We start from the raw sequence: 14113 nt of genomic DNA on the forward strand, positions 1-14113 counted from the left end.
AATTTTGATGTTTATTAATTATTAGACTTTCAAAACACTCCACTACTATTTATTGGAGTAACAACATGCTCCCCTACATGATAACTCGTAGAGGTATGATAAATATTTACATCGTAAGTACACTGTATAAGAGACAATGTGTAGACTACATAGACAAAATCGTAGTTCACTTTAAACATGATTAAAAAGGGGTTTATTTTAAAAAATGAATGTCTCCCCAGCCATTAATGGACAGTCAATAGTACGCGTAAATAAATGTGAGCATGAGTGGAACTAAAGATGAATATAATTGAGAGCAAATATTTATGATAATGGAATAAAAATGATATCATAAAATGATGAATATAAAGTTTGGGCGTATTTGTATTTGAAAGTATTTGTTTAATATGATTATTACAAAGTAGAATGGCACTTCACCTGGCTTGCCATACAGCCTGTGCTTTATATACACCAGGCCTGTATATGGGTTGTACAGCCTACCGTATGTGTGGGCTATGAAGCGGGCCTATAAACATGCATGGGCTGTATAGCAGTTCTGTATATCGGTCCAGCGGCGTCGTCATGGCGTCCGCGGCACCAATTACGGAGACCAGCAAACATACAGCTGCAGCTACAGCAGCAGCAAACACAGCTGCAGCGACAGCAGCAGCAAACACAGCTGCAGCGACAGCAGCAGCAAACACAGCTGCAGCTACAGCAGCAGCAAACACAGCTGCAGCGACAGCAGCAGCAAAGACGGCTGTAATAACAGCAGTAAAATGTGCAAAAAAATTGACTTGTACCAAGCAGCTACCACGTAAAATTCAATAAAACAGCTGTAGTGTTGCGTCCAGCCAAACTCTAAACAAATGTACCGGTTTAGACTGTCGAGCCAATAACAGCCAGAAGCTTCACTGTGTCAGGGCGTGATGAGGAGAAGCAAATTCACCAAGAAACCAAATAAAATAATGAGACAAGCATCGGCGCATAATATTATAGTAGAAAAGAACGTAAACAAAAATTATCAGTGAGTGTAGCTACGAAATTGAAAATTAAAAGAAAAATTAAATTAACTGTAATAAAAAAGCAGAAGAAATTAATCAACATGAAAACTAATAGCAACAGCAGCCACACCTGTACCAGCTGTAAAAGAATAATATTTGCAAGATAAGTTTCAGCAATTACTAACAGTCCTAGCAATATTTTATACAATTGTCAGTCTCTACTGCAAGCAGCAGCATTAACAAGTGACAGTCTCGACTACAAAAAATCAGCTTTAGCAAGTGACAGTCTCTGCTACAAAAAACAACATTAGCAAGTGTCAGTCTTTACTGCAAACAACTTAAAAAATTGTCAGTCTCTACTACAAACAAAAGCATTAGCAATTGTCAGTCTTTGCTGCAAAAAAAACAGTTTTAATAAGTGACAGTCTCTACTACAAACAACAGCATGAGCAATTGTCAGTCTTTGCGGCAAAAAAATAGTTCTAATAAGTGACAGTCTCTACTACAAATAACAGCTTAAGCAAGTGACAGTCTCTACTACAAATAACAGCTTTAACAAGTGACAGTCTCTACTACAAATAACAGCTTTAACAAGTGACAGTCTCTTCTTCAAATAACAGCTTTAACAAGTGACAGTCTCTTCTTCAAATAACAGCTTTAACAAGTGACAGTCTCTACTACAATAACAGCTTTAACAAGTGACAGTCTCTACTACAGATAACAGCTTTAACAAGTGACAGTCTCTACTACGAACAACAACATTAGCAAGTGACAGTCTCTACTACAAATAACAGCTTAAGCAAGTGACAGTCTCTACTACAAATAACAGCTTAAGCAAGTGACAGTCTCTACTACGAACAACAACATTAGCAAGTGACAGTCTCTACTACGAACAACAGCATTAGCAAGTGACAGTCTCTACTACAAATAACAGCTTAAGCAAGTGACAGTCTCTACTACAAATAACAGCTTTAACAAGTGACAGTCTCTACTACAGATAACAGCTTTAACAAGTGACAGTCTCTACTACAGATAACAGCTTTAACAAGTGACAGTCTCTTCTTCAAATAACAGCTTTAACAAGTGACAGTCTCTTCTTCAAATAACAGCTTTAACAAGTGACAGTCTCTTCTTCAAATAACAGCTTTAACAAGTGACAGTCTCTTCTACAAATAACAGCTTAATCAATTGCTAGTCCCAACTACGAACAACAGCAAACAGGATAACAACGAAGCCACGCAGAAAAAAGTTGACTGGGTAAGATATATATAGAGATAGAATCTTTAAATAATTTTCACATGTTGTGCCGTGTGGAAATTGCCTTTGTAATACTCTTTTCCAGAAATTAAGTGCAATTTATGTTAAGGGGCTTAATAGTGAGTTTAAATCCAGACGTTCACGACTTCCGATCTGAAAAGATTACTTTTAAATTTTTGCCGAAGAATCAAATTAAAATCAAATAAATCGATTGCTTGTAAGAATAGACTGTGCTTGAATTAGGAATTTGCGGTGTTAAATTATGAACTAAATGTCAACCGAGGTGAGCGGAAATTTTGTAAATAAAAGTTTAGATTTTGCACTTACAGTGCCTACTAAATTGGGGAAAATGTATTTAGTAACGAGATTAAATGGATGTTATGATATAAAATACAATTCAAGTGGCATATATACAGAATACATTGAAATTTGCGTCCACACAAAATCTTCGCACGTATAGGGTAATGTGAGAGAAGTCGATACGTTTGGAACGAAAGCTTCACTTGATAGTTAATGAAGTGAACAATTTGGTCATTAACACAATTTTTCTGTTGTGCACACTGTTTCATTTGCGAAAAAGTTCATATGACATTCATTTAATAGTTTATTCATGAAAAATAAATTATAAATTGAATCTATAGAATAACCAAAATTCTCTTGTATGAGAATGTACTTACGTTCGAAATAAATTCAAGATTTGAATCAGTTTAAAGCAATTTTTGTCACAATCCAAAACTTGTTCTTATTAACAAATCATGGTTCAATCCAAGTCGCAATTCACATCTGAATACTAGTCACAAATCAAGTCATATTCTTTGTCGCAATTTTGGACTCAACCTGAGTCATTATTTGAGTTTCTAATCTAGTCCCAGTTAAACTCTCTAACCTATATATAGTCTCAGTCCAAGTCTCGCTCTTAGTCTCAGTCATAGTCTCGCTCTCCGTCTCAGTCCAAGTCTCGCTCTTAGTCTCAGTCCAAGTTTCGTTCTTAGTCTCAGTCCAAGTCTCGCTCTTCGTCTCAGTCCAAGTTTCGTTCTTAGTCTCAGTCCAAGTCTCGCTCTTCGTCTCAGTCCAAGTCTCGCTCTTAGTCTCAGTCCAAGTCTCGCTCTTCGTCTCAGTCCAAGTTTCGTTCTTAGTCTCAGTCCAAGTCTCGCTCTTAGTCTCAGGCCAAGTCTCGCTCTTTGTCTTAATTTAAGTCCCACTTCAAATGTTTATATTTTTCCAACATTCTATAGTCTAGGTTCTACTTAAATGACTTATTATGAACTCTATTAATAAATATATAATCAAATCAAGCAATTTATCCTCTCCGCCACATGGGACTGCCCCAAAAATACACTGAATCCTGAATGCCGCTGTGAAGACGACGTTATTTTGTTTATTTTTGCACGCGTATAAGGCAATAAAATTTTATTATAATCCATCGCTCATATCGTAATTCTGGCGAATTAACGGTAAGCAAGTAAAAATGTCTATATCATTTTCGTACATCCAAAGCACGTATACATGATTATTCTAGAGAAGTCCAAGTTCTACATGATTTTCATAGTACGGATCGGCTATGAAATATTTATTACCACCACAAAAGCGAAGCTCAACCATGAGTGCATATGGAAAACGGTGCGTAGAATCTTCGGTGCGTTAGTAGGGATAAGTTAATTTGCTGATTGTGCATTCAGAAGGCTCGCTGTGCGTATATAAAGATAGTTATAAAATTTTGAGCAAGACATATAGTAAGAGTGGAAGGTCGGGTTATCGCCTGGCTTTAGACGTCATAAAAACGCAGCAATTGCGGTACGCCCAACAAATAGCGGAATGCGTCGATCATATATGAACTTAACGACCGAATACAGCTATACGCATGCAACTGAGCACAGCTATACGCATCCAACTGAACACAGCTATACGCATGCAACTGAACTGAGCACAGCTATACAATGCAACTGAACACAGCTATACGCATGCAACTGAACACAGCTATACACACAGCTATACGCATGTAACTGAGCACAGCTATACGCATCTGAGTATGGATCATTAGTATTGTAAGCATGCAGACCATTTTGTATTTGCCTCCAAAGATTACGGAGTCAAATGAACTATAAGACTAGAATAATAAAATAATATGCGATCATTAATGTATATCTTGCACAACTGGGTGAAGTTATTTATAACACAGGTACCAAAAATTGGATGTCTAAATGTAAACAAAATGTTTCACGTATTAATTTGATTAAGATGATGTATTATGCTATAGAAATAAAGTTTTCTAATGTACAGCGCACTGATATGTGTAACGCGAGAACGGGTTTTCGGGCTAACTTTTTTTATATATGTTACCTCAAATTATTAGGTATGCATGGCGAGCAGGAAGATCTGATGAAACACGCCCGTACAGTATAAACTGTGAAATTATATCGTGTTTTAGTTGTTGATAACTAAAATAATCCAATATGTATTCCACACTTTTTTGAAGAATTTATAAGCAGTTTTTTTAGTGTTTGAATTTGGAGATTTATCACTATAGTCTGAAAATAAACAATGAAAATTTCTATAAATACTTTACATGATCACAGGCTAGAAATGAAGCACCTAAGCCAACAATCTTCCTGCAAATCCCGACGAAGATCGAAACGAGCGAGCAATTCTTGCGGACGCATATCAGGCGTGCGGCGTCCGCAGATTTTATTCCGTTCGGCCGCAATACATAGAAATGACTTCAGAAGCACTTTTGTTTGAGGCTTTGTTTGGAGCGAAGGATCTTCCCGATATCCTTCCAAGCTGGACGCGCTTCTTCCAGCCCAACCTCCTACTGAAGGACTAAAGCAATTTATTTAGCCCTGAGGACAACGTTCATTTAGCAATCTGGAAGATCTCTATGAACGAAATAAAGAAAATAAAAGATCAAAATTAAGATTAACGGAAATTATATTTTAATAAGGAAAATATGAATTAATAATATCGAGCTTACGTACGAAGAAGAAGGAAAGTTGAGGCTGGCCGATTTTTGAGCAAGAACCATTTGCACGCCGTAGGGCTCCCATTGCGGAGAAATCAGAAGTGTTTTTGGTTGCGTTAACCTCGACCAGATTTCCTTAACTAGCGACGTGAGAAGAATCCTCAATAAATGTTAGCAGATACGAAAACAGTTGCGTGAATTGCTGGTTTCGGTTTTTCTTTGCTAATATTGCACATTGGAAAATGGGATTGCTTCGCGAATGGAGTTCAACAACTACGTTATCTCCTCTGATAAGCGGATTTTGTATACAGCGAATAGGGAAATAAAAAACATTCAATTTATGTGTCAATTTTTTAATATATATATCTTACCAATATAAAAGATGTTTTTTTGTGTAACAAATAACTAAAATAATTGGAATATGAGCATGAACATATACGTACAAAAAGTAGCTGTTAGCTTAAATAAAAAAATTATCTGTTAGTTGAATTAGCTTTCATTCAACTGTCTTCATTGTGCACCAGCAATTGGACCAGGTGTATAATTAACATTTACACTTTAATTTACATGGCAATTTAACTAAACTTCACTACCGAGTACCTCGATACAGGATGAAATAACACGAACGGTGCGCTCACTGTGCGCTCACAATTTGCTGACTGTGTGCTCACTTTGTACATGGTGTGCTCACCTTGTACATGGTGTGCTCACCTTGTACGTGGTGTGCTCACCTTTTACAACATGGTGTGCTCATCATGTACATGGTGTTCTCACTGTGTGCTCACAATTTGCTGACGGTGTGCTCACTTTGTACATGGTGTGCTCACCTTGTACGTGGTGTGCTCACCTTGTACGTGGTGTGCTCACCTTGTACATGGTGTGCTCACCTTGTACGTGTTGTGCTCTTTGTACATGGTGTGCTTATCATGTACATGGTGTTCTCACTGTGTGCTCACAATTTGCTGACGGTGTGCTTACCTTGTACATGGTCTGCTCGATTGAATTTTTGTCCAAATGGAAATTAATGTACAATAAAACCGTTGAAACTTTTATAGAAGTAGTTCCGTAAAAATGAAGAGGTTCAGCGAATAAAGCCATGAGGAAACAATAAGCTCGATGCGGAACTCACTGTGGTAAAATACGTAGATATAAGTTTGAGTTTCGAATATTAGGATTCTAGAAAACAATATCTAAAATCAAGGTGTCAAAAATCAATATCTTAATCAAGTCACTGTTTCAGGTGATTATCTCTCTCTCCAATTCTCACCATATATTGCCGGTGGCAACTGAGCGCAATGATTAAGGAGCAGATCAGCTCAAATAAACACAAACGTCAGGGCGGAAGACCAAATAGAGGCGGTTGGATGGATTCTTATCTGAATGAGACAGATAAATAGCTTTAGCCTAATTTTAACGGATTCAAGGTTTTAACGCAAAGGATTTCAGTATGGTTCAAGTAAAATCACAATAATGATAACACTTTCAAGATAATCAAAACAACTGACCTATTTGTTTTCGTTGAGGAATCCTAGACAAGAGTTCTTATGTAGAGAACTAACTGAACTATGAGAAAGAAAATAGCGAAAACAGTAACAGAGTGTTCGCTCGTACTTATACTTATACAGAGTGTTCGCTCGTTCGCTTTAAAACAGTAACAGAGTGTTCGCTCGTAGAGAGTTAGGCGCATGCAAGCATGCAAGTTAATTCACAGCACTAAGGCAAGTGACAAATCTGTTAAACTCCGAAGCTACAAGGAGTCAATAACCCTACGGGTTTCAACCATTGCCGTAAAGCCAGTTATGTAAGATCTTAAACGAGCGAACACAGAAGTGCTAACATTCATTTAAATGAAACAAAATAAAATTAAAACACACTCGCACAATAAAATGAAAACACACTCACACATTTTATACCAATTAAGGTATAAAAATCATAGCTGCACATGAGTAGCAATACGGTTTGAGTAGGAGGTCTTCACACAGGTAAGGTTGAGGTAATAAATCACGATTGAGATAAAGAGCGTCGACTCTGTCTCCTAACATGCGACAAACAGCAAGCGTATAAACAAACATTAATGACGTAATTATATAATCAATTTCAACAGCTCACCATTTACATAGTGTGTTCACAATTTGCTGACTGTGTGCTCATGGTGCGCTCAACAACATGACGGTCATAGGTGAGGCGTGCTGACAACATGACGGTTATAGGTGAGGCGTGCTGACAACATGACGGTTATAGGTGAGGCGTGCTGACAGCATGGCGGTCATAGGTGAGGCGTGCTGACAGCATGACCGTCAGCATAATTTCTATATTTTGAGAATAATGAAGCTCTGTCCGCAACGCAGTCAAAAGCGATATATTCAATTAATCATAAATAATAACTGGTAAAACCAACCATTTGCCTGCCCCCGTTGGCTTGTGAGGTGTCCTACGGGGGCGTGGGGCTCAGCTTGTCCCACCGATCCGTGGGCCCCCGGTAATTTATTTAAAGACTCCCTTCCACCAGACCCACCGGACGGGGGCGTGGGGCCCGGCTTGTCCCACCGGTCCGTGGGCCCGGTGATCCGCGTGTCGGGCCACACGTCGCTGGAGCGCACGGCGCTGGAGTACAAGCCAGGCGAGGTGTTCGAGGCGCTCTGCATCGCCAGCCGAGCCTTCCCGCCTGCTGATCTCGCCTGGTATATCAACGGACTCAGGGTGTGTACTGCGAGATCTAATTAAAATTCAACTTTATCATTAGATTTAATATAACATTGATTTCCTTATTGTCTTGTCGTTTCTTGTTTAGTGCATTTTTATTTGTTATTGTGTCATCTCATTATAAAAATGGGTGCATTTCGTCCCTCCTACTAACCTGGTATATGCACGGGATCAGGGTGGGTGCTGCGAGATCTAATTAAAATAAAACTTTGTCACTAGATTTTAACATAACATTTATTTCCTTATTCTCCTCTCATTTCTTGTTTAGTGGCATTTTGAGATGTTATTATGTCCTCTCATTATAAAAATGTGTGCATTTCCTCCCGCTTACTAACCTGCTAAATTAACGAACTCAGGGTGGGTGCTGCGTCATTAAATTAAATTAAACTTGTACCATTTGATTAAATTATATATGCGTCATTAGATTACATATATAATCGAATACCTAATAAGACTTATTGTCATATTATTTTGTTTGATGTGGCATTTTCATTTGTTATTATATCACCTGATAACTAAACGGGTCTTAGTCCCGACTATTGTGAATAGAGGATTAAAACAAAGTGTCTCAATTATTTCGCTCGCAAGAAATGATTTGATGGATGTTTGAATTAGCCTCTTGGCATTAGAAGGATGAGGACGGCGTTTTATGTTAGGTACTGCGACTATTTGTTTGTAGTGCCATTTTTATATTCATAAAATTATATTTAATTGTTCTTCAATTTTTAGTTTCAGATTAGATTATTGTACTAAGATCACTAGATTATAATGCTGAGATATTTAGATTATTATGCTAAGATGATCATATTATTGTCCTATGCTGACATGATTATTATGGTATGATTACCAGCTTATGGATGAGTTTGTGGATGGTGTTCAACAACTTCGTTAATTATTCTTCAGATGAGCGGATTGGAGCTCTTCAATTAAAATGTTTGGATTGGAACTCTTTTATTGAACTGTTATAGGATGCTGCCACCAGAAAATCAAATTCCTTAAATCAAGAAAGTTTTTCCTGGTGAGCGGGGAACTTGCATAAAAATTTTAGGTTTCACGAAGAATAAAATTAACTTACAATTTCTAACAGTATCGGTAATGAAGAATATGGACAATCTTAACGGGTCTGTATATGTACGTCGACAAATTTTTTGGTCCTTGAATACCTAATTTTTTGTTATTTTCAAAATTTCCGCTCATGGAAAAAATAAAATGATATTTTTTAAAAAATCACTTTTAAGCCACCATGTTTGCTCAACTCGCGAAAAACCTTTAACGATGTACAACTTTTACCTTCTCTTAGGCAGACTGACGATCAATAAACAATTTAGTTTGGTAACGAACAGAAGGGTTTTCGGACAGCCTCTCATCAATAGGTTCTTTGCAGCAACTGCTGCGCTAAGACAGTCAATTATCTGCTCCGTGGGCGCCTCCTTACCGGCGTAGAAACGTTCATTATTTTTGTTCAAAGCGCTTGACTGTTACTAGTCTCGCACGCCTACGAATCTAGTTTTACTAAAAACTATCATTGTTTTTCTAAAAACCATAATTATTTAACTAAAAACTATATTGTTTTACTAAAAACTACAATTGCTTCACTAAAAAATGTATTGTTTTACTAAAAAGTAGATTGTTTTTATAAAACTATAATTATTTTACTAAAAACTATTATGTTTTACTAAAAACGGTATTGTATTTCTAAAAAACTATACATGAGCCATGTACTGATGGCAGCCATGATAGTTCGCCACGTAACCGAGCCCGATTAAATATACATATATTTTACATATGTATATATTTCACTCTTTAGTAAATAGAATTGTGAAATAAGAACACTACTCAAAACACTTATATTTCATTAATAAAATCATGAAAAGAAAAAAATAGTATTTATAAATATATATTTGTTTTACTTTTGTCTAATTTAGCCTGCATGAAAATAGGGCAATCCTTTGATAAGATCATCAGGAATACTTCCCTGCCCAAAGTGGAATAAACGCTTATGCTCTGTTTACTAAATGTAAAAGTTAAAATGAATCCTAGACAATTATATCTATTCCAGTAAATCCCTAGAAATATTCATTGTTTCACAAAAATACGAATGCTTGGAACTTCTTTTATTCGCTAATTTTCATTTAGCTCGAAAATGTTTGGCACAATCTGTAGATATAATTTAGACATGCTAAACAAATTTCCTATCTTCTAACATAAATATTTGTTGAAACAAAAAAAATGTTTACATTTACTCAATATAATTTCTCTAAAGCCTCCGATAATGTTTTTATGTCCTACAGAAAAATCTTCGTATGTTCCTCTCACAATTATTCCTGATGGAACATTCTTCGTCATGTATTAAGGTAGCATATTAATAAGCCTCTGGCTTTGGCTGATCTCATACACGAGGCTACAAAGTATTTTTATTCAATGTCTCTGACGCTCACGTTTCTTCACAGTGCAATTTAACAATTTAGTTCAGTATCGAAATTTTTCTAACTTTTGATTAACATATTTAACCACCGGAGAACATTATCATTTAGTTTATTTGAGAGGATATTTTTGAAATAAATTAAAATCAAATTGTTTATCAACAAAAGGATTTTTTGTGTATTTATTTTTTTTTGTATTCGGCTCCACACGCCCGTCCCACATGAATCACTGTACAATAAAAAGCGATTTAGTGCATTCACATGCCGCGAATATATATTGCATAATTCGAGTGATTTCTCTTTTTAATTGTTGTGGATTTATTTGCTAGGTGCCAAACACTTTGAGTGCTTTCTCTGAATGAAAATTATGATCATTATATGCCCTTTTTAATTGCTGTGGATTTATTTGCTAGGTGCCCAATCACTTCTTAGTGCCCCTGCAATCGATGGTGCCACGTCCCGAGGCATTCAACACGTTCACCACGGAGCTGTGGATCAAGTTCCAGGTGGAAGAAGTTCACTTCGATCGCGACGGTCACATGCAACTGACCTGTAACGCGACACTGGCACGTCAGTACCACACCTCAGCACACATCCTTCTCAAGAACCCGCTCATGAGGCGGCCCATGCTGTCGGGCTTCTTTTCTAATGCTTGCGGTGAGAAGAATAATTATGTAGTTATACCAAAAATTAAAAAAAAAAAACTTTGCTGCACGTAGTTATAAAAAAATTTCAAAAGAAACTTTGCTGCTAGTTATACCAAAAATGTAAAAAAAACTTTGCTGCACGTAGTTTTACCAAAAATTTCAACAAAAATTTGCTGCACGTAGTTATACAAAAAATTCCCAAAAATAAATTTTCTGCACGCAGTTATACCAAAAATTAATAAAAAACTTTGCTGCACGTAATTATACCAAAAATAAAAAAAAATAACTTTGCTGAACGTAGTTATACCAAAAATTTCCAAAAAATAAATTTTCTGCACGTAGTTATAAAAAAAAATTCAAAAAAGCTTTGCTGCACATAGTTATTCCAAAAATTAAAATAGAACTTTGCTGCACGTAGCTATACAAAAATTTCAAAAAAACTTTGCTGCACGTAGTTATACAAAAAATTTACAAAATAACACTTTGCTGCATCACATAGAGGTTTGTTGATATGGATCTCTAATACCCATTAAAGTATGCAATGTAGCAAAGCGACGCAATAATATCTAAGTCTTTCAACAATGATATCGGCATCGTCAGCTCTATTCGCCCATGTTTGCATGGTGAGATACAGGTTTTTTCTTAAAGATAACTTAATAATAGAACAAATTAGTTAAAATTAATGAATTAAAAATCATAATTAAAATTTTAAAAATTAATTAATCATGCAAAAATTATAATTAAAAATAAAAATTTAATTAATTAAATAAAAAGTTCTCGTCCGAGTACTTTGAGGGTATTTTTTCAACAATCTGCTAGCACATAAAAACGCTTGCCACAAGCAACCTGTGCCGCTAACTTTTTTCCATTATAATTTGGTTTCAATTCGTTAAACTGTTACAAGTTGTTTATTTACGTCCTGTTTTTCTGTATTACGTGTTATTACATATCCTTCGACAGAATATTCCAGCGTTATTTTTGTTTCGTCTTGAAACCAATATTCTGCTAGTTTAATAAATGTTTTTCGCTTTCGAGCTTTATTTTGTGCGGCAAATGATTTGAAAATAGTATTTTCAAGTTTGAAAATGGATTATGAGCGCATGTGTTGAAATATAATGCGGACATTGCTTGGTCAATCATTAGTTATAGATTGGTCACCAAAATTTATAATATTAAAATATAATTTACGATGTAACAACGTATTTCAATTGTTTAGCACAATGTTACCCTGTTTCATCATAAGTAATATCAATGAACCATTCATGTCCTTGGCACCATTTTAAAATAAGTATGCATATTTGTGATTCATCTATGACCAAATCACTTATCAGTCTGAAATTAATAGGTGTTATGAGACACATTTGGCCGTCTTGTATTTAAATATAATTATTAGTTTAAAATAAAATCGTTCAGTGTGACCTGGCAGACAGATCTCGGCACATCGCTCTGCAGTGGCCAGTAAATATGTTTTTTCCTATTGCAGGTTCTTCACCAGAAGGGAACGTGAGTGCGTGCGCTTTGTGCTTGCTTATCATTGCGTTGGTTGGGCCAGCTAAACTCTGCGGAGAGTCGTTGAAGCATTTCACGACCAGGACAGATAACCGTGGTCGACTCTCGCGGCTGCTCCGATCTCAGATTAAAAAGAAAGAAGTATACTGCAAAGAGAGAATAGAGGTTAAAGATCACAATAGAATAGGCATCGCAATGTGCAAGGGAATCAAAACTAACAGCAGTCCAACAATTGAACAAACAGCAAACGAATGTATGGACGCGAAAATAATTGTCTGATCATGGATGCTCAACGTCCAGGAGACGGACACGCTCAGGCTTTGATCTGTAAATTGTATGTGTGTTGGCACAGAAGTTAGACCGGGGCAAAAATTGATTCTTTGCATATGAACATATAAATGGCTCAAATGCAAGCCATGGTATGAGAAAACATAAGTTTTAATGAAATAAAATAGAACTTGAGAGAGATACACACACATGGAAGCGCTTGCCACGGTAATGTATATAATTATTGTGCGAGAAAGATTAATACAGCTTTTGCTGAATAAACTTAGGACAAAATTTCGTCTCTCAATAAATAACTAGAATTCTGAAAACTGAAAGAACTAACAAACATATTACCCCAGTCACTTGATTCATTCTTGAATAATTCAAGTAATTTCCTTGAATTGAATAAGTCAATGTGATTGCTTCAAAACATTACGTTTTTGATCGTTTATATTGGCTTTAGTTTTCGTATGTGAAGTTTAAGATTGCTTAACAAGAAGAATTACAGTTAAAAGATACATTTTCCCGTAAATCAAAACCATAATAAAAAAATTAACGTTGATTTTCTTAAATGTATATATCAGCTTGAGGTCACTTATGAACTAGATTTTTTATGATCGCGAAGCACTAGCAAAAAGCACTCCAATAGTTGAAAGATTGTCGGTACGATGATAATTTAAAACGATGTTTATTCGTTCTTTTTTAAGCCTATATTTAAGGTAACGAACACATTCTACAGCTTTTCAAAGTTTTCAAATTTGAAATTCTTACTTCAAGTCTTAATCAGAAATTATTTTGTGTCAGAAACTTGTTACCATAACATATTCAAATAATCATTTGGTATAATTTGTTCGTTTCTTATAGATCGAACTTTTGTGAGGCGTAGAGTTCCCAGAATGAACCCGTGTTTCACCATGTAATAATTTTACTCTGAAGGTTAAAAAACAATTCAATTCATTCAAATAATACTACAAACAATTAAAAAAAATTCTTACACGAGGACATTTTCTTTAATAGAGAACTCCTGAATATGTTGGATTTTAGCAAACTTCAACCACGTGTAGATGACATTTCTATTTAAAATGTCCATTGTGAATTTATTTTCTTTCAGGCAATTTCAATGTATAATTATGATTGATGTATCATTCCGAGAAATTTAGCTTCTACTGACCATGTAATATATGTGAATGTAACTATATTGAGCTCAGGATATTCTTTAGGTCTATAGGAATGAGCACTACGTTCATTTCTGTAAACTGTCTCAGGAATTATTGATTTTAGTATTCATAATGATTTTTCATAAGAAAAGTATGATGAAGCATCAGAATACATATTTCCGAAAAATCAATATTACTTACGCGTGGC

At 35.7% G+C, this 14113-nt stretch overlaps 1 protein-coding gene across 1 annotated transcript in view; it reads left to right on the plus strand.

Moving 5' to 3' along the window:
• The window catches only part of LOC108672446, a 32548-nt gene extending 19006 nt beyond the window's left edge, over positions 1-13542 (plus strand). The window contains exons 3-8 of the mRNA XM_047885410.1: positions 552-741; positions 2179-2240; positions 7379-7409; positions 7709-7899; positions 10739-10982; positions 12456-13542. Coding sequence (XP_047741366.1) covers positions 552-741; positions 2179-2240; positions 7379-7409; positions 7709-7899; positions 10739-10982; positions 12456-12760 — 1023 coding nt within the window. The 3' untranslated portion in view covers positions 12761-13542. The remainder of the gene's footprint in view (positions 1-551; positions 742-2178; positions 2241-7378; positions 7410-7708; positions 7900-10738; positions 10983-12455) is intronic.
• The last annotated feature ends 571 nt before the right edge of the window (positions 13543-14113 follow it).

The sequence above is a fragment of the Hyalella azteca genome, unplaced genomic scaffold (assembly GCF_000764305.2).
Source record: "Hyalella azteca isolate HAZT.00-mixed unplaced genomic scaffold, Hazt_2.0.2 contig2151, whole genome shotgun sequence".
Lineage (NCBI taxonomy): Eukaryota > Metazoa > Arthropoda > Malacostraca > Amphipoda > Hyalellidae > Hyalella > Hyalella azteca.